The sequence below is a fragment of the Amblyraja radiata genome, chromosome 10, assembly GCF_010909765.2.
Source record: "Amblyraja radiata isolate CabotCenter1 chromosome 10, sAmbRad1.1.pri, whole genome shotgun sequence".
Lineage (NCBI taxonomy): Eukaryota > Metazoa > Chordata > Chondrichthyes > Rajiformes > Rajidae > Amblyraja > Amblyraja radiata.
This window is the reverse complement of record NC_045965.1, coordinates 48,688,385-48,712,955: the sequence shown is the minus strand read 5'-3', so window position 1 is coordinate 48,712,955 and position 24,571 is coordinate 48,688,385. Positions and strand designations below refer to the sequence as shown.

General features: G+C 43.3%; 1 protein-coding gene across 3 annotated transcripts; it reads right to left on the bottom strand.

Annotated features, from left to right (window-relative positions):
• Positions 1–2,147: 2,147 nt before the first annotated feature.
• dhcr24 (24-dehydrocholesterol reductase) lies at positions 2,148–21,245 on the bottom strand. 3 transcript variants are annotated; one of them, XM_033028768.1, is made up of 10 exons: positions 21,068–21,215; positions 20,786–21,029; positions 18,222–18,377; positions 17,631–17,736; positions 15,258–15,376; positions 13,464–13,727; positions 10,503–10,646; positions 8,657–8,854; positions 7,671–7,849; positions 2,148–5,730 (listed from the first exon to the last, which is right to left on the bottom strand). In XM_033028768.1, the coding sequence occupies exons 2-10, from the start codon at positions 21,014–21,016 to the stop codon at positions 5,577–5,579; spliced, it is 1,551 nt and encodes a 516-aa protein (XP_032884659.1). In that variant the 5' UTR covers positions 21,017–21,029; positions 21,068–21,215; the 3' UTR covers positions 2,148–5,576. The 3 variants fall into 3 exon arrangements, with proteins under 3 accessions (XP_032884659.1, XP_032884660.1, XP_032884658.1); XM_033028769.1 differs by having other exon boundaries at positions 20,786–21,036; positions 21,096–21,210; XM_033028767.1 differs by having other exon boundaries at positions 20,786–21,245.
• Between the last annotated feature and the right edge of the window lie 3,326 nt (positions 21,246–24,571).

Below are 24,571 nucleotides of genomic sequence, written 5' to 3'. Positions count from 1 at the left end.
CATTCATTGCCTCTACACGTCCTTAATCCTCCTAAAACACACTTCACCATCAAGATTAATTTCCATCTGTCTTTTCTCTGTCCATTTTTATCAACTGATCAATATAATCTGTGGGTTAAGGCCCCACTCTTCCCTGTTCACAATTGTTGTGAGTAAATTATTAACAGCAAATAGATTTGTAGTTAATTGGCTGAAATGGTTTCAGAATGTTTTGACTTGAAGTCATCATAGCCACTGCTGAGGCCATTCCAAGCGTAGGCCTTCCCTGCTGTCTTATTCATGATCTTGGGCTGAATGGCCTGATGATGTCATTCCGGTGGCGCTGCAAGTCGGCTGCCTCGCCTGCAGCGGGTTCGTGTTTTGACTTTTTTGTTTGTTTTACTTTGTCCCAAAGTATGTTTTAGTGTTTCTCTGTATGTCTTGTGTGGGGGGAATAGGGGGAAACCTACTTCGACAGAAAGGCGACTTTCTTCCTTGTCGCTTCTTCGCCCCCCTCCTCGCGGCCTTACAGCTGGTTTGGTGCAGCCTTTCCCAGAGTCATGCCCAGAGCCTGACCCCCTTGCCGGGGGTCGCTGGAGAAGCGCTCCGACCGCTGGCCTGCGGCCTACAACACCTGGAAGCCGCGGTCTGTGGAGCTTCTGGCAGCAGACGTGGAGCGGACTTTACTTACCATCATGGAGCGGGCGATCCCTTGCCAGAGAAGCACTCCAACCCCCGGCCTACAACTGGAAGCCGCAGTCTCCGGTAAGGAGGTGGCCGAGGATGAGCTACACAAAGACAGACCTTACCTTACCCTACTGTCACCCTCCTCACCAAAGCTTCACGAGCCAAATCCTCAACACTTGCCCTCAAATAGTCCACTTTGCCTCAACACTGCCTCTTCCCACAGGGCTACTTCGCTGGTGCTTGCCTTCCTTTTATCCACCACTAGGAGCAGTCACTATGGGAAACTAACAGCCATTAATTAATTCCCCCATGCTGCTGCTCCTATTAGGCCAGTTTTACTCAAGAGCGAGCAGCTATTTATAACCAGGGAATTATTTGTTCCTTTGACATTGAAACTTTTTGAAATACTTCAAGGGTGGGAAAAACAATCTTTGAATATTTGTAAAAGTAGAGATAGATAGATTCTTGATAAGAAAGGGTGTACCGTCTAGATTAGGCAGGAATGCAGAATGGAGATTATAGTCAGATCAGCCATGATCTTATTGAATGGAAGAGTATGGTCAAGTGGCCTATTCCTACCGTGTTAGTATGCGCATATAGCATTACAAGCAGGTAGTCCATGTTAGAATATAGAGCAGTCCAGTGCTAGTAACCTGCTGAGTTACTCCAACATTCTGTGTCTATCTTCAGTGCAGGACAGGAACAGGCTCTTCAGCCCAATGTCCATGCTGAACATGATGCCAAGTTAAATTGTTCCCCTCTGGCCTCACATGATCTATATTTATCCCTCCATATTTATGTGTCTATTTAAAAGCTTCTTAAAATGCCAGTCTTATCTGCCATCACGACAGCTGGGAGCATGTTCTAGGCTCAATGCAAAAAAAAGCTTTTCCCCTCTCTCGTGGAAAAATATTCTGACTCTCTACCATTGAGTACTATGCCCCTGATAATTTTGTATACAGTACCTCTATCAGGTCTCCCCTCATCTGCAGATGTTCTGGAGCAAATAATCCAAGTTTGCCCAACCTCTTTTTATAGCTAACACTCTCCAATCCAGGCAGCATTCTGGTAAGCCTCTTCTGTACCCTCCACATGGGGCAATAAGAACTGTTCAGTACACCAAATGCAGCCTTGCCAAAGTTTTATAAAGTTGCAAACAGACTTTCTGACTCTTATACTCAATGCCACAAACAATGAAAGCAAGCACACCATATGACTCACATTGGAATTTGGTGATACATCATTCATCTATGCAGCGAATAGTGATACACAGGCCGTTTGGCCCGTCTGCAGCTTGTTTCATTCCCAGTTCCTTCCCTTTGGCCTGTAATTGTCATACATTTCTGAAGAGAAACAGGTAAGAAAGGTCCCTGGAGCAGAATTAGGTCATTCCGCATATCAAGTCTACTCCGCCATTTAATCATGGCTGATCGATCTTTCCCTCAACCACAGTCAGTCAGAAAGTCAGTAGGAGGTACAGGTTTCAGTTTGATATATTTTAATTCATGTGTAATACAGAAGAAATGCAAATCACACAATTAAACCAAAAAATATTTTCATTACATAGAGATGAAATTGAAAAGTACACTCAAACCTTCAGCAGCAGATGAAGGTCAATATTAAACCAAGGTTTACTGCCCTTACAACATTGCCACATCATTGGTTTGAGAGCATGTTCTCATCCCACTGCAGTCTGCTCAGCCCCTGGAGTAATTTGTTTAATTTCCATTCTGGAGGGTCAATTAATAGAGACAAAATCTTCGCTCAAATGAAATGCAACATCAATGGCGAAAGTATTTTGATCAAATTTTTTAAAATCTTGAAAAGCAGATCATGTTAATAATTTGATCAAAAACAACTTAAATGCTGCCTCACAGTGCCAGAGACCTGGGTTTGATCCTGGCCTCGGGTGCGGTCTATGTTCTCCCTGTGACGGCATGAATTTCCTCGTTTCCTCCCACATCCCCAAAATGTGCAGGGTTGTACGTTAATTGGCCTGTGTAAATTGTCCCTAATGTACAAGGAGTGAATGTAAAAGTTGGATGACACGGAACTGGTGTGAATGTGTGATGAATAGTCGGTGTGGACTTGGTGGGCCGAAGTTTCCTTGCTGTATCTATAAACTAAAACTAGGAACCATTTGCAGGGAATACTAAAGAAAATAGCAAAACATTTTACAAATCGGAATGAAAAGTTCGATAAAACCAGAAGCAATCAGGCAATATTTGGGATTCTAAACTCCTGCAGTCTTCAGTCAAGTCTTGGTATCCTAGAAAATAACTATTGCAAAGACCCTCACTCCCCCCCATAAATACCAGCTTAATTTTCTTAGTTATAATAATACTTTTAAATTGTGTATAACATATGTAAAGCTGTCAAATTAAGCCAATGAAAGGCTTCAATGAACAGATCTTTACCTAAATGAAATGAAAATCAAATGAATTGCGCAACATGCCCACTAAAATATGAAAGGTTAACAAAATTCAGCAAGCATTTATACGATTTTTTAAGGAAATATTAAGCTTCACAAAGGGCATTAGGATAGTTAAATGGGAAACAGCAAGATAAAGACCATCTGTTACAAGTCCAGTTGAAGTAGCTCAAAGATTAAAGCACTTTAATTACAACTAATTTTCTGCAAGTCTTTGGCTATTGTATGGAAAATAGTCTCATTTAGCACTGATGTGTGCAGGTATAGGTAAAAAATAAATAAACTTCCAGTACCAATTGAATCGTCTTGATTAATGTCCGGGGATTTAAACAAAAACATTACATTAGGAAACTCAGCATATAGATGAATATAGAATAAGGCTATGGCATTGAAGTCACCAATCATGACCCAAAGAAATCATGCAAAACTAAGTGGAAGACAACAACCTAAAAGCATTGCTGCTTCAGTTAATTGTTGCATTTGTTTTTCTCAATATCGCATATTTTATCACAGTGAAAGTAATACTACTCTAATTTTGTCAAATAGTGTTTGCCTAAAAGTGATCCAACAGTCACAAATTTAACCAGGCTCAAATGATTTTGTGTACTCCCTCTAATTGCACTGTTAAGATAAGTTTGTGCACTGCCTCTAATATATGTTAGCCAACTGGTGCGCCATTTGGTTAACGTACGTAGCAAACCATAATTTCAATGCTCGTTCCTTTCAGAGCCCTCAAGAGATCTGGAATCCCCTAGGCCGTTAATATCCATGTCTCCCCCGAGAAGCATTTGTTTTGGACTAAACAGTTATTTACTACTTGAAGATATTTTCAAACATTGTGTTTATATCATTCAAGCTTCTATTTAGAAACAAGTTGTTATTGCTTTTGTAGTGTATTTAATGGCTAAGGCAGATAATTGTGTTCACTCCATGTTGGCGTGGGTAAGAGGCTGTAGTGTTGAAGCTTCCAGGAATAATCCTGCTGCTGACACCTCCACTAAGATGCCGAGGATGATGGCACCAAACATTTTCACAACGGTATCCAGTTAAAAAAAAATGGATGTGGGGGGAGGTTGGGATAGTTAATCATTAGAAAAATTTACGGCAAAACAGTCCAAGAAAAGCCTCCCAAAACCATAAGAAATACTTCTCCCAGTCCACAAATAATGTAAATCTCTATTTTTAAATGTTAGCTGGGCCACCTGTGGCCTGGACACTGCCCTGCTTGCTTCTGACTACTGTTTTAGTCCAAGTTCTTAATTAAAATGACATGGTGCTACCCAAGTCACTTGGTGTAACTTCCTTGTTTGCATTGGATTTGTGGTCCTCTGGGTCAGAAGTATTTCTGGGTCTGAATAAAAGGACGTTACGATGGATGGATATGCGGGAACTTTTGAAAATTTCTCATATACAGATGGATGTAATGCATTGTTGACAGTGGCATCCAGTGGCTTTACCTCGTGTCAAGCATATCTTTCCTAGAAAGGTTAACCTTTATTCTACTAGAGGTTTAACAACCCATTTCTAAAATGTTTATGGTCCATCGGATAATGAAGGCGAGATATAAAATTAATGTTTGACTAAATTAACCAAACTGTACAAGTTGAAGATTCCACATCAACCTTTTAGCACGATAATAGAATGGAAAATGAACTCTAAATGACATGGGACAGAGCAGGAGCTGTTCTACCTCATGAGCACGCAGCACGTATATTGTTCATACATTTATCAAGATAGGCAATACACATTTGATAAAGAAAATGTGCAAATTGTAGAAGCATATTCATCAGTGAAAACTTAACTTAAAACTACAAGTGTGAATATTCCACATTATGCTGTTAGATTATCTTAAATTTTACAGAAGTGAGGCTAGAAATTTATGCATTTTACTAGAAACATTGCAGACAATTAAAATACACAATTACAAAAAATAATAAATTACAAAACATTTAGCTCTCTCACATTGGCTCAGTGGATTATTACATAGTATTAGGCACCCCTGTGTTCAATGCTAGGTTACAAGCAGTCCACGTTGTACCATGAATTCTGCAGTGGCCTTATCGACTAGAAAGAAAACAAATATTCTGATTCATTTTCTTGTCAAGAAACTAGAAAGTCAGAAAGAGTATGCAAGTCATAGGTTGATAAGGCACATGACCAGATTTAGCCAATTAATTCATATAGAAGCTTGTGATGGATTTCAGACTACTCACCTACCAGTTTCATTCTCTCTGCTATTTGATGTCACAGAGATGCAGATGCCTGCTGAATTGAATGTCAACATGATTCACTGCATTGATGAAATTAGGGGTTTGGAAAGGAAAAGAAATCAATCAGCAGATACACACACGCACACACACACACAAAGCACGTGTCCATGATAAAAATGGAGACGTCTTTGGATTCGAAAAAATCCTGCATATATCTTGGAGATGAAAATCGATTCAATGGTTTATACTTGGCTTCTTTCTTGGAATGTTCAGTGTCTCGCTGCCTTGCAGATCTTATCATAAACCTCGGGGAATGCATGTTTAGCGTTCAGCTGGCCTCTCAACTTACGATACAAAGCCCCATCGAACATCTCCCAAAATTCTTCTCGGGTCAGGTAGCAATCAGCATACAACATCTGAAAACTGAAAGAAAAATCAAAATGCCATTTAACGTCCTGCAAAGGATTTTTAAGAAGTTGCCTACAGGCGATCCCTGTGTTACAACCGTTTGAGTTACAGAAATTCCCCCCCCCCCTCTCCCTACAAAATTTGAGATGCAGAATAGTTTGCTCTCATGGGATTTGCATGGAAGAAGCATGAATAAAGCAGAGATAATTATTTCTCAATTCACATCGCAACATGTGCACAGATGAGCAGAAAGGAATTGCAGATGCTGGTCTCTACCAGACAGGCACATGGACTGAAGGGTTCCGACCAGAAATGTCACCCATCTTTTTTCTCAGAGTTGCTGCCTGACCTCGCTGAGTTACTCCAGCACTTTGTGTCGATGTGCACAGATGATGCAGTTTTGCATTAAAGAAAATTGCAATACTGACCATTTCCAAAGGACGCAACACCCACCTCCCCTCTGTGATGCAGAGGTTATCTGCATCCATTTCACCTTCCTCCAATTTACCAGCTGTGTACTGAGCATACCAATCCCAGCCGAGTAGAAGGTTTAGGCCAGTCACAGGCTGCTCCGCCATTTAATAAGGTCATGGCCGATCCAATTGTAACCTCAATTCCGCATGATACCCTTTCACCCTATCATTCCTCAAGCTTTATCTAACTAGGCCTTAAAATAGTCTAATCGTCGGCTTATGATATTCTTTTCTTCTCTATCTTGGCTTGTCTCATTTTCTGTTCTATTCTGTTAAATTTGAAACAAGAAGTTGTACATGAACTGTAATATCTCATTATGTATTAGATACTTATGTACTACATTATTGTACTTACTTCTAATAAAAAAAATAGTCAAATCGTTTGCTACTTCCCAGTGGAGGAAGAATTCCTGAGACTCAATCCTCAAACTTTTTACATTTTTGTCCCAAAATGTGCAACACCTTATTTTTTCTCACAAACAGTGTCCCCTCTTTAGATTCCCCCCCATGAGTAGGCTTCCTCTCCATACCCATCAATATCCTTCAGGGTCATATGTTTCAATCAAGTCACACCTCAATCTTCTAAAATCTAGTTTTCCCAACCATCCCTCATTCCAGGTATTTGTCTAAGAAACCTTTGCTGAACTGCTTCCAACCAACCAGTGTCTTTGCTCAATGAACAATACACCACCTGATCTTCACCAAATGGTCTTATAAATGAGCTCCCTCTTTAGGTATTTATCTTGCAATAAATAGCACTCTAAGCTTTCTATACTTATTGTACCAGTACACTAGCCTTCTGTGAATCATTCAGTAGGAATTCAGATGCCCATGTCACAGCCCTGCAATTTCTTACCATTTATATACTCTTTTTCATATTACCTGCCAAAATTGATAATTTTACATTTCCCCACGTTTTACTTTATTTGCCAGACGTTTGTCAACTAACTGTATCCCTTTATAGCTTCCTTGTCTTCTTCAAAAACGTACTTTATAAATATTTTGTGTTATCAGCAAATATAGTAACATGCCTTTGGTGTTTTCATCCATGCGCCAACCTTGTTGGTCAATGTTAGACCAGTTTTGTATCCTACACACTTGGGACAATTTACAGAAGCCAATTAACCAACAAACCTGCAAGTCTTCGGAATGTGTGTGGAAACTGGAGCACCGAGAAAGCTTACGCAGGTCACAGGGAGAACATACAAACTCCTTACAGACAGCTCCCGTAGTTATGATTGAACGCGGGTCTCTGCCTCTGTACGGCAGCAACTCTACTGCTGCGCCACTGTGCCGCTGCCTTTAAAGATTGTAAAAACCCAAGGCCCGAGCTGTGATCTCCACAGCTCACCACTGATTAAATACTGCCAAACAGAAAAATACTGATTTATGCCCATTTTTCCCTGTTAGCCAGCCAATAACTACATACCAACCATGAGCTTTTAATTTTTTCCCCATCTCTTTTGCTGATACATTACTCACCTGTGTGTATCACGTAGAAATTTCTCCAGCTGTCGGGTTGATGACTTGGCTACAAACTGTTTGGCTTTGGGTTCCCCATAAGCCCCAACATCTGCATAGAGTTCAGCCTCATCCCCCTTCGGATGGACCATTCCGGGTAGACTGGGCAGGCTGAAAGGACACAGCCAAAGAGGGTAAACCTGCATGAAACAAAGCAGAAAAAGAGCTTTGTTCAGAGATCAAGGTAATAAGAATAAAACGATTTCCACAACATTTCCTAGATCAAAGAGTAGGCAGTTGCAGCTTCGATCTCAGCTGGACCAAAGTCAACTTGATACTTAAACAAAACACTTAAACAAAACAACTTTGATACTTGTTGGTTGAATGTATAAACTTGCAATTTTACATAATTTATTACAAGCCAGAACCACATTATTTACAAAGGAATCGGGTGAATTAAAAAAATTAATGAGCAGGAGAGCCAGAGGGCTGTGGAGGCCAAGTCCATTGGGTATCTTTACAGTGACGTTTGACAGATTCTTGATTAATAAGGATGTCAAAGGTTAAGGGGAGAAGGCAGAAGAATGGGGTTGAGAGGTAAAGATAGATCAGCTATGATTGAATGGCGGAGTAGGTGCAATGGGCCGAATGGCCTAAATCTGATCCAACGACCTCTGAATGTATTTGAGAAAGGATTGGCTGCCAAAATAAATAAGAATCCAGAGGTGTTCTCTGGTACGATAAAGGGGCTTATTGAAGACAAAAATGACAACTTACATGTGTTACTAAATTAATACTTTATATTCCAAGCAATTTAACCGTTTAAAAAAAAATATTGCAGACTATAATATCCCTTTAAAACAATCAAGCACAGGAACAAACAAAGTCACTCAAAATTAATATCTTGCTATTAAGCGAGAAAAACACTCATTTTTAAGCTGCCAACACTTGCAATTGCCACAAGTTAAATATAATAAAACCATATTTCTTCCCGATAGTTTGCCTACATTGATCTCACTATGGAGGAAGTGAATTAACTTCTCCAAACTCTTCATCGGCACAAGCATGTCTTGAACCACATGGTGCTGTTCATACAGTTTACGAATGGTTTCTCCTTGGGTCAGTTTCAGCAACGAAATCTTGGGAGGGACCATCCAGCCAAACACATAACGGAAGAGGGGATTATTGCCAAACGGAATTATATCCTTAAACGGAAAGAGAAATAAATATATTAGCACAAGCCTTGGTAAAATGTCATTGTTATTTTGAATTAGAATCTGGTGAATAATTAGTCATTTTTAATGGGATTCCTATAATTTATAGCAAAATCACAAAACTGTCTGCCGTATACAGATCAGATTTTATATGTCTGAAGACTGTTGGAATTTGCTGCAAGTTGAACATTGATTTTCCGGCACCCTTGGTTCCAGAGACTTTCTGGTATATCTGTTTTTCTGGAGCAACAAAGGACACGTGATACACTTCTGACCCGCTAATGACACCCCTCCAGTGACTCTAAAGCACCATGGTGTGCCAGAAACTTAAATAAAACAAGTATAAAATGTAAACTGAATGTGAATAGAATGACCTGCCGACCCATTCCCGGCTCCCACCGTCTCTCCGGCCGTTTCGAGCCCCGGCTTCTGACCCCATGCCTGACTCGTAAAGTGCACCAACGAGCCTTCTTCACCCACCGCACGTTCGGTGACATGGCTATTGTCGCGGCTCACGTTGTAGCCCCTGGCGACAGCGCTTTCTTACGGTCGCCGCCCCCTCCCCCGCCCATCCACCCCGCACCACCGCCGTCTCCTCTTCCCCCTCCCCCGGAGTTGTCGATATACTCAACCTTGGAAGCAACAGCTGGGGAGGGAGCCCCACAATGCGTTCTGTTGGTGGCACACTGAAAAAGGCACTGTCCCCATCGGTGACAACGCGAGTCAGAACAACAGCCGTGTGACACGTTACAGAAGTGCTCGCTGGTGTCGACTAGCGGCATCGGCGCCTGGTTTTAAAGTGAAAGGCTACAAAGTGCTAGAGTAACTCAGCCGACTGAATCAGTCTGAGGAAGGGTCCCAATGTCACCTATGCGTGTTCTCCAGAGATCCTGACCCGCTGAATTACTCCAGCACTTTGTGTCCTTTCGGTGGGCTCACTGGTACATCTTGCGAGTCAGGAGTGGATTCGGAATCCGGGATTCTAAACGGCCGGGGAGACGGTGTGAGCCAGGGATGGGTCGCCGGGTCCGTCCGCTATATCCGAGCGGAAAGAGCGCTCACGATGCCATCTGTGGCTGCTCAGAGAATTTCAACTGGGCTCTCAGAATTTTGGCCGGATTCTAGGAGTGGGCAGAAAATTGGTGTTCAACCTGTAGAAGTAAAATGGCACAGATGTTCAAAACCAGTTGTTCGAGGACTTTCATTTTAAATGTCCTGCATTTTCTCCTTTAACCCAAACTCATACTCGCTTTATTAGCCAAGTATGTTTTGCAACATACGAGGAATTTGATTTGCCATAGTCATACTAATAAAAAGCAACAGAACACACAAAATACATTTTAACATAAACATCCACCACAGTGACTCCTCCACATTCCTCACTGTGGTGGAAGGCGAAAAAAAGTTCAAAACTCTTCCGTTCTTTGTTCTCCCACGGTCAGGGGCCTCTAGCCTTCCGTTGACGGGACGATCTTGACTCCACAAAATAAACCACACAAAAAGCATACAACTGATGCTGGAAAAAGAAATACAGTTCCATTAGCACCTAACAAGAGCAGACAACTTAACATTTTGAATGCAAGCCCTCGTTAGAAGTAGAGGTTTAAACAGCCTGGTTCATATGTCCAACATTGGTTACCTGAAGCTCCCAGAATATGCTGCGTGTGTGACGGTGATAGTAGTGTCTCAGAGGGATATATTCCACTCCACTGTGGTTCCCTTGCAAGTACTTCTCCACATGTTTAAAGAACCAAGGTTTGTAGTAATAGCCAATTCTATTGACCTAAACAAATACACAAAAATTCTATCAAATCAAACAAATTGTAAGATTTTACGTTCACTTTAATGATAAAGTCTCAGTTGTGGTTATGATCCTAGTATCTTCTTTTTCAAGTCTGTATAGATTTACTGAAATTTTAAAAATATTGAGTTAACAACTTGCAAATGGGATTTTAAATAAACCTGACTACCCAAGTTGGTGAGTGAAGAGGGACGGAGAAACGTTCAGTCAAGGAGAAGTTAAGCAATTAAAGAGAATGGAAAAGGAACTTGTGCACAGTAGCAAAAACAAAAACGATGATGACCACAATGCATCAAAAAGAGAAAAATGTTTCCAAAGTACGCAAATATCTTAAATTAAAATTAAGTTGAGAAAAACGGTTAAAAAACGAATTGACGGTTCTTTATCTCAACTGATGTAGTACTCATAACAAGAAACAAGAACAGGAGAGGGCAAATCAGCCCTTGATTCCAAACGGCCCTCAATAAGATCACGGTTGATCCAATCCAATCTTGGCTTCAAAAGCACTTTCCCATCATCTCCCCATTCAATTCAACTCCCTGGTAATATGTATCAATATATTCAAGACAGACACTGACAATAATCACTTCCTCAGCTCAGGTAGAGAAATCACAAGATTCACCGCCCTCTCAGAAGAAGCAGAAAGCAACCGATTTGGATGAGAGGATCAATGATAATTTATCCAAACCTGGATGTCAATGAGAGTTGTAGAGAGCAATGTTGAGAGCAATCAATTGGATACAGAGATGCCGAGTGAATAGGCAAGGACATGACAGATAGAGTACAACTAAATAGTAGAGCAGAATCATTTTTCAGTGTCTCACCATTTAACAAGTGCAAGTGGAACAGATGAGCATTAGTTGGTGCAGGATAGAATATGGATAGCAATTCTTTAATGTACTGAAGTTTACAAAGCATAAGCATGAGGCTGGGCAGAAAAGCAGTGGAACAAGTTTGGAGATACAAAAGGTTCCATTACTGGATTTGCGCGTACTCCGTTGCTTCCAAAAATGGGAACATTACCAAAATAAATCCGCATTTTAGCACATGTAGGGAAAGCTAAGGTTTGCCAGAGTTCAGCAGGAGATCTGACAGAAAGATTCTCATTCAGATCAAAGTAGCGAGTAGTAGAGGGTGTGGCATTTGTCAAGACAATGACTTGAGACTCTTCAGTGTTTAACTGAAGGAAATTATAAATTATCAAGACTGATTGGCGAGCAAATGTTTATGATACACAGCACATCTGAAAGAAAGCAAACACATGGAAGATGACCCAGATGGTCGGCTAATGTTGCCAAGGAAAGCACCCGAGAAAAAAGGAGCGAGGCAAGAATAGATGAATGGGGGACTTCAGGAAATCGTAATGCAAGGGATAGTAAAATAAACCATATTGATGTTTGAATAGTTAAGGGTGGAATCAAGCAGAAGCACAGTCACTGAAATGAGTCACGACAGATGACTTAACGTTAAAATGAAATAGTCAATGCTTCAATCACACAATGACCAGGATCAAAACTCAAGTAAAAACCCTAATACAGGTGCACAACCTTTTATCCGAAAGCCTTGGGACCAGACACTTCTCGGATTTCGGAATGTTTTGGATTTCCGAATGGAAGATTTTTAGCGTAGATTAGGTAGGTAGCGCTGGCGGCTTGAAAAGTCTGGAGCGGCTGCCTCCTCCCCGGGGAATCATTGTAAATCATTGCTTAAATGTTAGTCAGTTAGTTTGGAGGGATTTTATGTTGGGGGGGGGGTGAAGGGGGAAGGGGGAAACTTTCATTCTTAGTCCCCTACCTGGTCGGAGAGGCGGGGAGCGGGCAATGCCTTACCGGGTCGCTGTGCAGTAAGCTCCGGAGCGCTGTGGCCGCCGACTCCCAACATCGCGGAGCTGGGGCTGCGGGCGTCCGGCCGCGGGCGGCGCCGGTTGGAGCTCCGACCCCGGCACCTCTACCCCTGGCTGCGTGGCGCTCCAAATCCAGCGCCGCCCGCGGCCGGACGCCCGCAGCCCCCGCTCCGCGATGTTGGGAGTCGGCGGCGTCGCAGCGCTGGGATACCAGCGGGGAGCGGGCAATGCCTTACCGGGTCGCCGTGCGTTAAGCTCCGGAGCGCTGTGGCCGCCGACACACAACATCGCGGAGCTGGGGCTGCGGGCGTCCGGCCGCGGGCCGCGCTGGATTTGGAGCGCCGCGCAGCCAGGGGAAGAGTTGCCGGGGTCGGAGCTACAACCGGCGCCGGCCGCGGCCGGACGCCCGCAGCCCCAGCTCCGCGATGTTGGGAGTCGGCGGCCACAGCGTTCTGGAGCTTACTGCACGGCGACCCGGTAAGGCATTGCCCGCTCCCCGCCTCTCCGACCAGGTAGGGGACTAAGAATTAAAGTTTCCCCCTTCACCCCCCCCTTCCCCCTTCACATAAAAGCCCTCCAAACTAACTGACTAACATTTAAGCAATGATTTACAGATGTTTAAGTGTCTCCCCGGTCTCCGGGGAGGAGGCAGCCGCTACAATAGTACAGACCTGGGTTGACCGTGGGTCGTTTCGGGTCAAGTTTGGCGCCAAACGCGAGCTTTGGTGTGCAGAGGACATCCTGGAAAAAATGTCCGGTTTTCGGAGCTTTTCGGTTTCCGGAACTCCGGATAAAAGGTTGTGCACCTGTATATATTTCTGCTTATGTACTTCAAAAGAAAATGCAATAACCAAGGGATAAAAAGGGTTAAACGCATCATATGTGCACTATATGCACTACAGGAGCAAATTTAATTGTGCAACCATGTTACTAGTTTCGCCCTTAGTAAAATGTACCTTTTCAGGTTCTGCCACATCAGTAAGGACTCCTGTCATTATCACAGCCTCATCCTGTGAATATACAAGGCCCTCCACAAAATGGTTCTCTTTGTTTTGTGATTCTCTACTGAATGTTTCACATATCATCTTCCGATTACGCACAGGCTGGTACTGCAGGCGCACATACTTCTTAGCTGGAATGATCTTGATCTCTGCAGCAACAAGAAATCCGAGAGTACCACATGACCAGGGCACAGCATAAAATAAGTCTGGATTCTCTTTCTGAGGACAAGACAGAAAGTATTGTTTTAGCAAAGCAGTGAAAGGTCATGTCTGAGCATATTTTCACCAAAAGCAAGTTCATTCTAATTATGTTGCATTAGATCTACTTACAACAAAAAAAGTGGCCCGATGGCTAATTGCGACCATGCTGGCTCCTAACAGGGAAATCCTATTTGTTGCATTCTAGACTGCTTCCAATGATCAAAAGGCAAATATCCCAGCAAAACAAATTTTAAAATGGTAATTGCCAAATAAAAACAGCTTTAGTTAAAGTTTGATAGATACCCTCATCTATATCTACCAAAAAGGGCTGAAGGTAAATTTAATTAAACCTTCAAACCAAAAAAAGCACAATAAAAAAAACACGAAAAAAATGTAGAGAAAATCAAGATTGCCGGATTAGTTGGATAGCTCTTGCTAAAAACCAGCACAGTTGTGAAAAGCAAAATGGCCCCCTTTTGCACCACATCTTTTTTTTGGTTTAGTTTACTATCACGTGCACCGAGGTATAGTGCAAAGCTTTTGTTGCCAACCAGTCAGCAGAAACACAATACATGGTTACAATCGAGCCATTTACAGTGTATAGATACATAATAAGGGAATAAAGTTTAGTGCAAGGTAAAGCTAGCAAAATCCGATCAAGGATGGTACGAGGGTCACCAAAGAGGTAGATAGTAGTTCAGCATTGCTCTGGTTGTGGTAAGATTATTTAGTTGCCTGATAACAGCTGGGAAGAAACTGTCCCTGAATCTGGTGGTGTGCGCTTTCACACATAACCTTTTTGCCTGATGGGAGAGGGGAGAAGAGACAGTGGCCAGGGTACGAATCGTCTTTGATTATGCTGCTGGCTTTGCCGAGGCAGCATGAGGTACAAATGGAGTCAATAGAAGGGAGGTTGGTTTGTGTGATGGTCTGGGCTGCGTCCACAATTCGCTGCAATTTCTTGCGGTCTTGGATGGAGCTCGCCACAAACCAAGCTGTGATGCATCCTGATCAAATGCTTTCTATGGTGCATCTGTAAAAGTTGATGAGAGTTGTATGGAACATACCAAACTTTTAATCTTTGATTCTCTAACAGAGAGATTTCACAAACGTTTGTGTGACTGGTTCACAAATCCAAATGGTCTTTGGTTGATATAGGAATGCTATACAAGACATTAGAATAATGCCCTGCTCATTGTAAAACATCTACTGCATTCATGGCTTTCAAAGGGACTGCAGAAGACTCAAGAATTTGGAGCAGAATCACATTCAAATGATATTGTAGAAGTACGAAGCAAACACCACTCCCCTGGTATGTCAAGACAAGAGTTATGAGAACACATACAAGAGCTGGGCAACCCCTTTACATATCTTTCACTTTTAAGGTCTTTTATATTAAAAATTGTGAAGAAGAGTTAAATGAATAAGAAGGACAGGAAATGAAATGAAAACTTCACACATCTCAAAATGCAATATCTTAAACCCACAGATGTTTAGATGGATAACCCAGAAACACATTTAGACAAATAAGATCCAATTTCGTTTTACCTCTGTGCACCGAACAAGACTGCCATCAGCTAAGACCAGCTCGTAGGCTATGCAAATATTTTGGAAAAGTCCATAGATATGAGATGAAGATTCAATACCAGTTCCCATGATGAGGCCACCTAAAAACAGACACTTGTTCAAGTTCTGATGCTAGTATTACAGAGATATTTTTAAATTGGTGACACGATTATCTGAATAATTCAGTAATCAAATTGAATCTATTTATAACCTTGAATAGTCAAAGAGACACTAAACTACAAGAACAGTACTGGAAAACAGTGGCTGAATAGACAATTCCTTCATGCTTAACATTTCACTAATGTCAACGATTAGAAGCTATTAGATACAATTACATAATGAGATTAGTTTAACTTGGCATCATGTTTGGCACAAACATTGTGCGCTCAAGGGCACATTCCTGTTCTGTACTATTTTATGTTTATGTTATGCAATAAATTAACATCATAAAAATTAAATCATGCCCATTAACAATGATGAATTGTTAATTTAAAAAATGACTAGGTGAGCCTCTTGTCCCAAATGTGACCAAGCAAGCAACGTCTAACTGGTTAAAGATGTAAAGTGAATATTTTTGCTGGAATCTGTTGGATCGGAATATACAGGAACGCACAACTAATTCCCCTTATGAATCTGTGGGCTTTATCTTTCCTGGTTAGGACTTTCTCTTCTTGTACCTGTATCTTATTTTGAAACCTATGTGAGCACCAACCATGCAGAAACCAATCTCTATCATGTGGTGCCTTCACAATTCCCATCTTGATTCATGCTCCCATCCCAGTTTCAGCATCTGTCTGTCAGCCTTAACTTAACACCTGCACCAGTTTCCACCTCATCTACTGTATCGTATCCGTTGTTCAAGGTGTGGATTCCTGTATATCGGCGAGACCAAGCGCAGGTTCGGCGATTGTTTCGTTGAACAGCTTCGCTCAGTCCACCTAAATCTACCTGATCTCCCGGTTGCTCAACACTTTAACTCCCCCTCCAATTCACACACTGACCTTTCTGTCCTGGGCCTCCTCCATTGTCAGAGTGAGGCCCAGCGCAAACTGGAGGAACAGCTCCTCATATTTCACTTGGGCAGCTTACACCCCAGCAGTATGAACATTGACTTCTCTAACTTCAAGTACCCCTTGGTTTCCCCCTCTCTCCATACCCTCCCCTTCCAAGTTTTCCGACCAGTCTTACTGTCTCCGACTACATTTTATCTCTGTACCGCCCACTCCCCTGACATCAGTCTGAAGGGTCTCAACCCGAAACGTCACCCAGTTCTTCTCTCCAGAGATGCTGCCTGTCCCGCAGTTACTCCAGCATTTTGCATTCAGCATTCAACACTCTGCATACTCAGACCTGAAACTCAAACTATTTTTTTCCATAGAAACCACTTGACCTGCTGAGCAATTTAAAGCATCTAATGTTTTTTATTTTGATATTCCTGAACTCGTATACTGCATTTGAACATAAACTCAAGGTTCACATGTACAAGATGGACACAATCTTACATGACAGAACTTACAGTAATCATATACAGATCTGAAGAGCACCAACAAACAGTTATAATACAAGATAGACACAAAATGCTGGAGTAACTCAGCGGGACAGGCAGCATCTTTGGAGAGAAGGTATGGGTGACGTTTCGAGTCAAGACCCTTCTTCAGACAAGATGTTATCTTCTTCAAAAGCATACCAAAGAAAAGAAATTGAACAACAAAATAATGGTAAAGCAATTAAGGGATATGAGGAAAAAGCAGGATTGATTTTGGATGATCAGCCATTATCATATTGAATGGCGGTACTGGCTCGAAATGCCGAATGGCCTACACCTGCACCTATTTTCTATGTATCAAGGCAAAAAAAGGTTCCAACTCCATTACTGACCAGAGAGTTCTGCCAGAATTATGCTTTGCTCCCACTTTTAACAACTGTAATATTCACCAATCAGATAAATACAAGCTGCTTCTTCTTTGACAGAAGGTGGCCGCAAAATGCTGGAGTAACTCAGCGGGACAGGCAGCATCTCTGGAGAGAAGGAATGGGTGACGTTTCGGGTTGAGACCCTTCTTCAGTCTCAACCTGAAATGTCACTCATTCCTTCTCTCCAGAGATGCTGCCTGTCCCGCTGAGTTACACCAGCATTTTGTGTCTACTATCGATTTAAACCAGCATCTGCAGTTCTCTCCTTTGACAGAACTCAGTTAAAAAAAGCTCAATGGTCCTGGCTTGAAAATCACAAGCAAGAACCAAGCCGTAAAGAGTTTAAAGTCCAGTTCACAAGCATCATCAGAAGCCTTCAAATTACTTCAGAATTTAAAAAAAAAGAGATAGTCTTTAACATGGAGAAAATAAACTACGCACCCACAGTGAGATCGTCCAGCTCTGGCACCACTGGAAGAGTCCAACCAATGGAATTCAAAAGTGCAGTCACCTGCCCCATGTTTACCAATGGTTCCACTCGTACAACCTGTAATTGTAACATCAGAGCTGAAACAATAATCTTAACTTCATTAAAAAGACATTTGTTTGCATGGAAATTGTCATGCAGGAGGAAAAAGGAATTGAAAATTTGAATCACATGCTTGTACACTGATGCTGGTAACTTGCTATTTTTCCTTCGTGCCTGGCGACCCGCATATATTGAGAAAACATCTTAAGGTGGGTCCCGACCCAAAACATTGTCTGTCCATTTCCCTCCACAGATGCTGCCTGAGCCACAGAGCTCCTCCAGCAGCATGTTTTTGTTTGCTGTTGATGGGCATATCTGCTTTAACATTTATCTCCTCTTCCAAGGTCAGTGCATTTTGTATTATAGTCGTTCAATCTTTACAAACTAAGCAAACACACTTGTTGTCTAAATAACATTATCATCACTTTTACTGCAAAGTCCAATTTAAAAAAATGTATTCCAAATTTGAAAGATAATTTTAAAACATAGTCATTTCATTTCACCTGCTTCTTGGTGTCCACTTCCAAAATATCCATCAAATTGATCATGATATTTTTGTGTGTCTTCTTATATTTGCCAACCCGAAGTGAAACTGTCAGCCAGCCAGGTCGGCCAGTACACATATACGTTTTACTTCCCTGATTCTTCCATTCTCGCACCTTTCAAAACAAAAAGGGTTTAGTTCTAGTCATAATTTCAACAAGATGCAAGCATTCACTTCCATTTCATCCTCTCTCCCCATCCAATTCCTCCCTCCAGCTTTACCTTGGACACCTCTTCTTTTTCATTATCTGTCACCTTTTCATGTTTAGTCTTTGTCATTTACTCCATCCATCTGCTAATCATCCCTCTCACCTGTCACTTGTCAGCCTTTGCCCCATTACATCCCTCTTTTCCCTGTTTCACCTCCCCCCGTCCCCACACGGGTCTATAAAATGGTCCTGACCCAAAATGTCACCTGTCCACTCCTCCACAGATACATTATGATATGCCGAGTTCCTCCAGCTATTTGTGCATCAGCAGTGCCTTGTCAACAATTACTTATGACCATCCATCGCACAAGGTTAAAAAGATATTCATACATTTGTATATGATTGATTGGCATCCTTCCATTTATGCAAGATCACGGAGATGCTGCCATCAAACTTTGGTGATCATGTGCCACACCATATTTTCACTGATGATTAAATACCCTAATTCTGGGAAGACAGATTCTATCACATAAATCACAACTTAACTCATGAATTATTCCACCGGGTAGCACCAGCAATGGCTGCCTCGCCAACAGTCTGCCTGTCCCTTTCTTCTTTGTTGTTTTTTTAGTATGGGTGGTGCCATACGATTGCCAACCCCGCCAACAGTCTGTTTTTTCGTCTTTTTAAAACATTTTAACACTAGTATGTTAAAAGTTAGTGTAAATGTTCTCCGGTTTGTTTTATGTGGGGGGAGGGGTCGGGGTCTGGGGAAACTTTTTTTTCAGTTTCTTACCTTGCCGGAGATGCGATTAATTTTCGGATCGCATTCCCCTGTTGCTCTGCGGCCTATCATCGATGGAGCTGGAGGCTTCCTCGGACTGGATTTGGAGCACCACCATGGGGTGTGGACTTACATCGGAGTCGATCCCTTGCCTGCAATTACTCCAACCACGGCCAGCGGTCTTTTCATCGGGAGTTCGCAGTCTCGGGAGAGGCCGTGGGTGTCGGGAGCTCCAACGTCGCGGAAGGTTTGGCCAGCCCCAACGCGAGGTTCGATCGTCCGACACGGGGGAACTGACATCCCCGCGATGCAGGAGCATATCGCCTCAACACGGAGGGCCCAAAACGCTGCTGGCTATGGGAGTCAAGATCATCCCGTCAACGGAAGGCTTGAAGCCCCCGACCGCAGGGGAGCTAAGGGAAGAGGTTGAACTTTTTGTTGCCTTCCATCACAGAGAGGAATGTGGAGGAGCCTCTGTGATGGATGTTTATATTAAAATGTGTTTTGTGTGTTCCGTTGCTTTTTATTTGTATGACTGACTTGGCAAATTAAATTCCTCGTATGTTGCAAAACATACTTGGCTAATAAAGTATTATTGTGATTGATTGTGATTGTGATGTATGTTTTTAGTGTTATTTAGCTTGTTTTATGTGGGGGGGGGGGGGGGGGGGGGGGGGCGCCAAACTTTTTCTAATCTCTTACCTCGACGGAGATCCGATTTTTTTCCGTATCGTATCTCCATCCGTACTGCGGCCTAACATTGAGGGGATGGCGGCCTTTGCTGGAGACCGACTTCGAGAGCTCCACCGCGGGTGCCTGCGGACTTACCATCGTGGAGCCCGCGATCCCTTTGCCAGGGATCGATCTCTGAGCTCCACCACGGGAGTCTGCGGGACTTTAACATCACGGAGCTCGCGGTCTCTGGTTAGAGATCGACTTTGGGAACTCCAAGCCACAGGAGCTTCAATCACCCCGACGCGGGGGCTTCGATCGCCGGCTACGGGAGCTTCGGTCGCTCCGACGGATGGTTCGACTGCCCCGACCACGGGAGAAAAATGAGGGAAGAAGATTAGACTTTATTGCCTTCCATCACAGTGAGGAATGTGGGGAATCTGCTGTGGTGGATGTTTATGTTAACTTTTATGTAGTTGTGTGTTGTGTTGCTTTTTTAGTATGGCTGTATGGTAATTCGCAATATCACTTAATTGGTACACGTGACAATAAAAGACCTTTAAAACCTTTGAATGATTGGTCTGTAGTTCAGTGGCCTTACATTCTTGGCATCTGTCACGGAACTGTTGAAACCACTGACCACTGGCCTGATGCAACTGGATTCAATGTCAATGTTTACCAATTGCTTCTGACATCAACTTCATACAACATATTCCATTCTGCCCTTGAAAACACTGCCAAGTCAGGTGAATTTATGGGAACACAATAAACAATTCTTTGCTGCACAGGATCAGGAACACCTGTTATTAGGAGATACTTCATTAAATCACAACGCACTTCACTTTGCTCACACCCCAGGCCCCTGGTGGGGTTCCAGGTTGGTCCAGTCTCCTGGTCTTATCTAGAGCATTATCCTCACCTGTTTCTGGATGTCTCTGACCCGCAGGTCGTGCTGCTTGGGGGCACTGCACATCTTGAAGACCAGCCATGCTCGCAGGTAATAGTAGACGTCGAAGACGACGGAGAGGGGCAGGAGGAAGAGGCAGACAAAGACCCAGCGGTGGTGGATAATGACATACTCTACGCCTTTCCTCCGGACCCAGAAGAGCAGTAGCACCGTCAGCACGGCCAGGTAAATGACGGCGTCCATGGTCTGCAGCCACTGACAACCCAGTCGCTGCAAAGATGCTCCCAGATGCACCCACACACCTGCTGCAGCCACTGACAACCCAGTCGCTGCAAAGATGCCCCAGATGCACCCACACACCTGCTGCAGCCACTGACAACCCAGTCGCTGCAAAGATGCCCCAGATGCCAGTCGCGCCCCCCTCGCGCCTGCAATTGCTGCTCCACTTCAGGGCCCGCCCCCTTCCCGCGCCAGCTTCTCTCTCTCATTGGCCGAGAGTCGACACGACCCGCCCGGTCTACCTGGTAACAGCTCGGAGCGGCCTCCCATTGGTTCACCGCGTGTATCAAGGTTCCGTCTTTCGCCTCCAATCGGAAGCGTCGCGTGCATCATACCACCGGGCGCGCGCCGCCTGGATTGGCCGCGGCTGCAGACGCTCGTTCCCGCCCGCTCCACCTCGGACCACTGAACGCTCCGGGTGAGCGGTGGAGCGATCAGCGTAGCACAGGCACCCGGGAATAGGTCGGATCATTCTTTCGACATTTCAGAGCAATTTCCATTTAGAATGGGATTCTGTATCCTTGAAAGGCAATGCAGGAATTGACCACCACCATTTAAAAGTTGAAGATTTGAAACCCGTTTTCAGATTTTCGTTGATATGAAAAGGATTGAACAAATATAATGACAAATGCTAGCTTAAAACACAAACATTAAGCCTTTTGCAAGATTTGCAGTCTGCATATTTACAGTACTTTGCCCTTTATTTGCCCAGTTTAGGCATTGATTGCACTATTCAGATTTTATTTGAGAAGGTTTGGACAACTATAATGTCAAATGCTAGCTTAAAAAAACAAACAGCTTTTTGCAAGATTTGCATATTCAAGGTTTCAAACCTAGTCTTTTCAATCTTTCCTCATGACAGTCCCGCCATCCCAGGGATCAATCTCGTGAACCTACGCTGCACTGCCTCAATCACAAGGATGTCCTTCCTCAAATTAGGAGACCAAAACTGTACACAGTACTCCAGATGTGGTCTTACCAGAGCCCTAAACAATTGCAGAAGAACCTCTACTCCTATACTGAAATCCTCTTGTCATGAAGGCCAACATTCCATTAGCTTTCTTCACTGCCTGCTGTACCTGCACGCCAACTTTCAGTGACTGGTGTACAAGGACACCCAGGTCTCGCTGTACCTCCCCCATACCTAATCTAACCACATTGAGATAATAATCTGCCCCCTTATTTTTGCCACCAAAGTGGATAACCTCACATTTATCTATATTATACTTGGTCTGCCACGCATTCTGCCCACACACTCAACCTGTCCAGGTCACCCTGCAACCTCCTAACATCCTCTTCACAGTCACACTGCCACCCAGCTTTGTGTCATCTGCAAACTTGCTAGTGTAGCTCCAAATTCCCTCGTCCAAATCATTAATATATATGGTAAACAGTTGCGGCCCCAACACCGAGCCTTGCGGCACTCCACTCGTCACTGCCTGCCATTCTGAAAAGGACCCGTTCACTCCTACTCTTTGCTTCCTGTCTGCCAACCAATTTTCCATCCACATCAACACCCTACCCTCAATACCATGTGCTCTAATTTTAGTCACCAGTCTCCCATGCGGGACCTTATCATAGGCTTTCTGAAAGTCTAGACACACTACATCCACTGGCTCCCCTTCATCCATTTTGCTTGTCACATCCTCAAAAAATTCCAGAAGATTAGTCAAGCATGATTTTCCTTTCCTTTCATAAATCCATGCATTACAAGTGAGGTTTCAGTGTACTCTTGGGGCCAAGGAAAGAGCGTTCACGTCGCGGCCCTGTTTCAACCAATCTTTCCACCACCACGCACAAGAAGCACAAGAAGCGCAAGACAGACACCATTGTGCAGATGCCAAGAAGTGTGTTCAGCTCTGGCTGAACAACTTCTAATCTTGTGTGTGGACTCGATAAGAAGAAGAGTGTACTCTTGAACTTTTTCATCCGTTCATTTGATAATCTCTTCCTATGACAGAGTTTGGAATATATGTGTTGGGCATATGGATAATATGAGCTGCACAATGCAAATACCAAACATAATTAGGGCCTCAATGCTGGAGACATCCTGGGAGAGGACTCTGATGTTGATTTGTTTATTCTGCAGTGGATATGAGATGATTTGGTGAAACAGCAGCGGTTGCATCTTCTATTGCATTGAAATGCTTATTGTAAGCAGGCTAAGTCTGAGGAGCATTTAGGATGGAAGGCTTCTTGGAGACCATGAGTTTCAACTCAAGTATTAGGTCTTGATTTTCAAATACCTTTTACTTTAGATGGTCAAATGCTCTGCTGGTGCATTTCAATAATAAACTTCGTCATTGATGTCTGCCTTCGCTGAGAAGCGGCTTCTGAGATATGCCACTGGAAAAGAGGTGACTGATCCACCAGTTTTCCATAAATCCTATAGATTGGCTCCATTCTAGCGGGAGGGTTATTAGAACTGAGGTACAACATTGTGTTGTGGAAGATTGGAAAAAAATATCAAAGCAATGATCCAGCATTGAAATTGGATCTGTTGTGCACCCATTGGCTTGAATTGGGTGTGCATGCCAATATATGCCAAGCTTAAGATAGAGACACATTTCTGCGGGCGACCAAATTTGAGCTGGATGCTCTACAGCCCCTTTCAGATGATGAAGTGTGAATGACAATGTGTAGTGATTAGTGCGGCTCCCTTGATTTCTTGTGATGAAGATCCTCTATGCCACGTGATAGACAAAACTCACATTGCGACTTGTGAACCAGCTCTTTAGCCAATGAGAGTAGGTGAGAGAGAAAGATCCTGGAGATCACTGCCCTTGCGGCAAACAGCACAGAGACTCCTCTATTGTTAACAGAGTCAAGCTCGTCTCTTTTCTCGAGGATGGTCACAATTACATGAAGTTGTCCACGACGTTTCCTGGCATATTTCCTTTCCCATACATAATAGATGGGGCTGCAAGTTTAGGACAGATATTCCAACTACCATATACTGTATTAGAGCCTCAGCAGGGAAACTGCCTAGTCACAAGGACTTGTTTTTCAATTGACATGTAGCTTTCTCGACATCTTGTTGGTCAAGGTTGAATTCGATTATTTATTAGTTTGGTTCCGTTTAGAAATACGGCATAGAAACAGGCCCTTTGGCCCACCGAGTCCACACTGACCATTCAACACCCGTTCGCTAAGTTATCCCACTTTTAAATCCACTCCCCACACAATAGAGATCAATTAACCTACAAACCAGCAGGTCTTTGGGATGTAGGAGGAAACCAAAGCACCCGAAGGAAAGCCACAGTCACAGGGAGAACATGCAAACCCCACATAGACAATTCCACAAGGACAGCACCCAAGGTCAGGATTGAACCTTGGTCTCTGGTGTTGTGAGGCAGGGGCGATACCAGCTGCCCCACTGTGCCACCCTTATTGTGGGATGGAATCAAGGGCACACGTCAGGGACAGAGGCACAGTTGAAGAGATCTTTGAATAGCTCCTTTCAATGAACACTGAGTAAAACCCACCTTAGATCTGTTTTCCTCCATTTGTGGGTTCAGA

Bases quoted from the DNA above. Each gene is read 5' to 3' on its own strand.
- dhcr24 (XM_033028767.1), bottom strand. From the start codon at position 21,016: ATGGACGCCGTCATTTACCTGGCCGTGCTGACGGTGCTACTGCTCTTC. The intron at 13,728-15,257 runs GTAAAACGAAAT...TCTTGTCCTCAG, and splicing joins GTCTTGTTCGGTGCACAGAG to AAAGAGAATCCAGACTTATT. The intron at 10,647-13,463 runs GTACATTTTACT...GTATTTGTTTAG, and splicing joins ATGTGGCAGAACCTGAAAAG to GTCAATAGAATTGGCTATTA.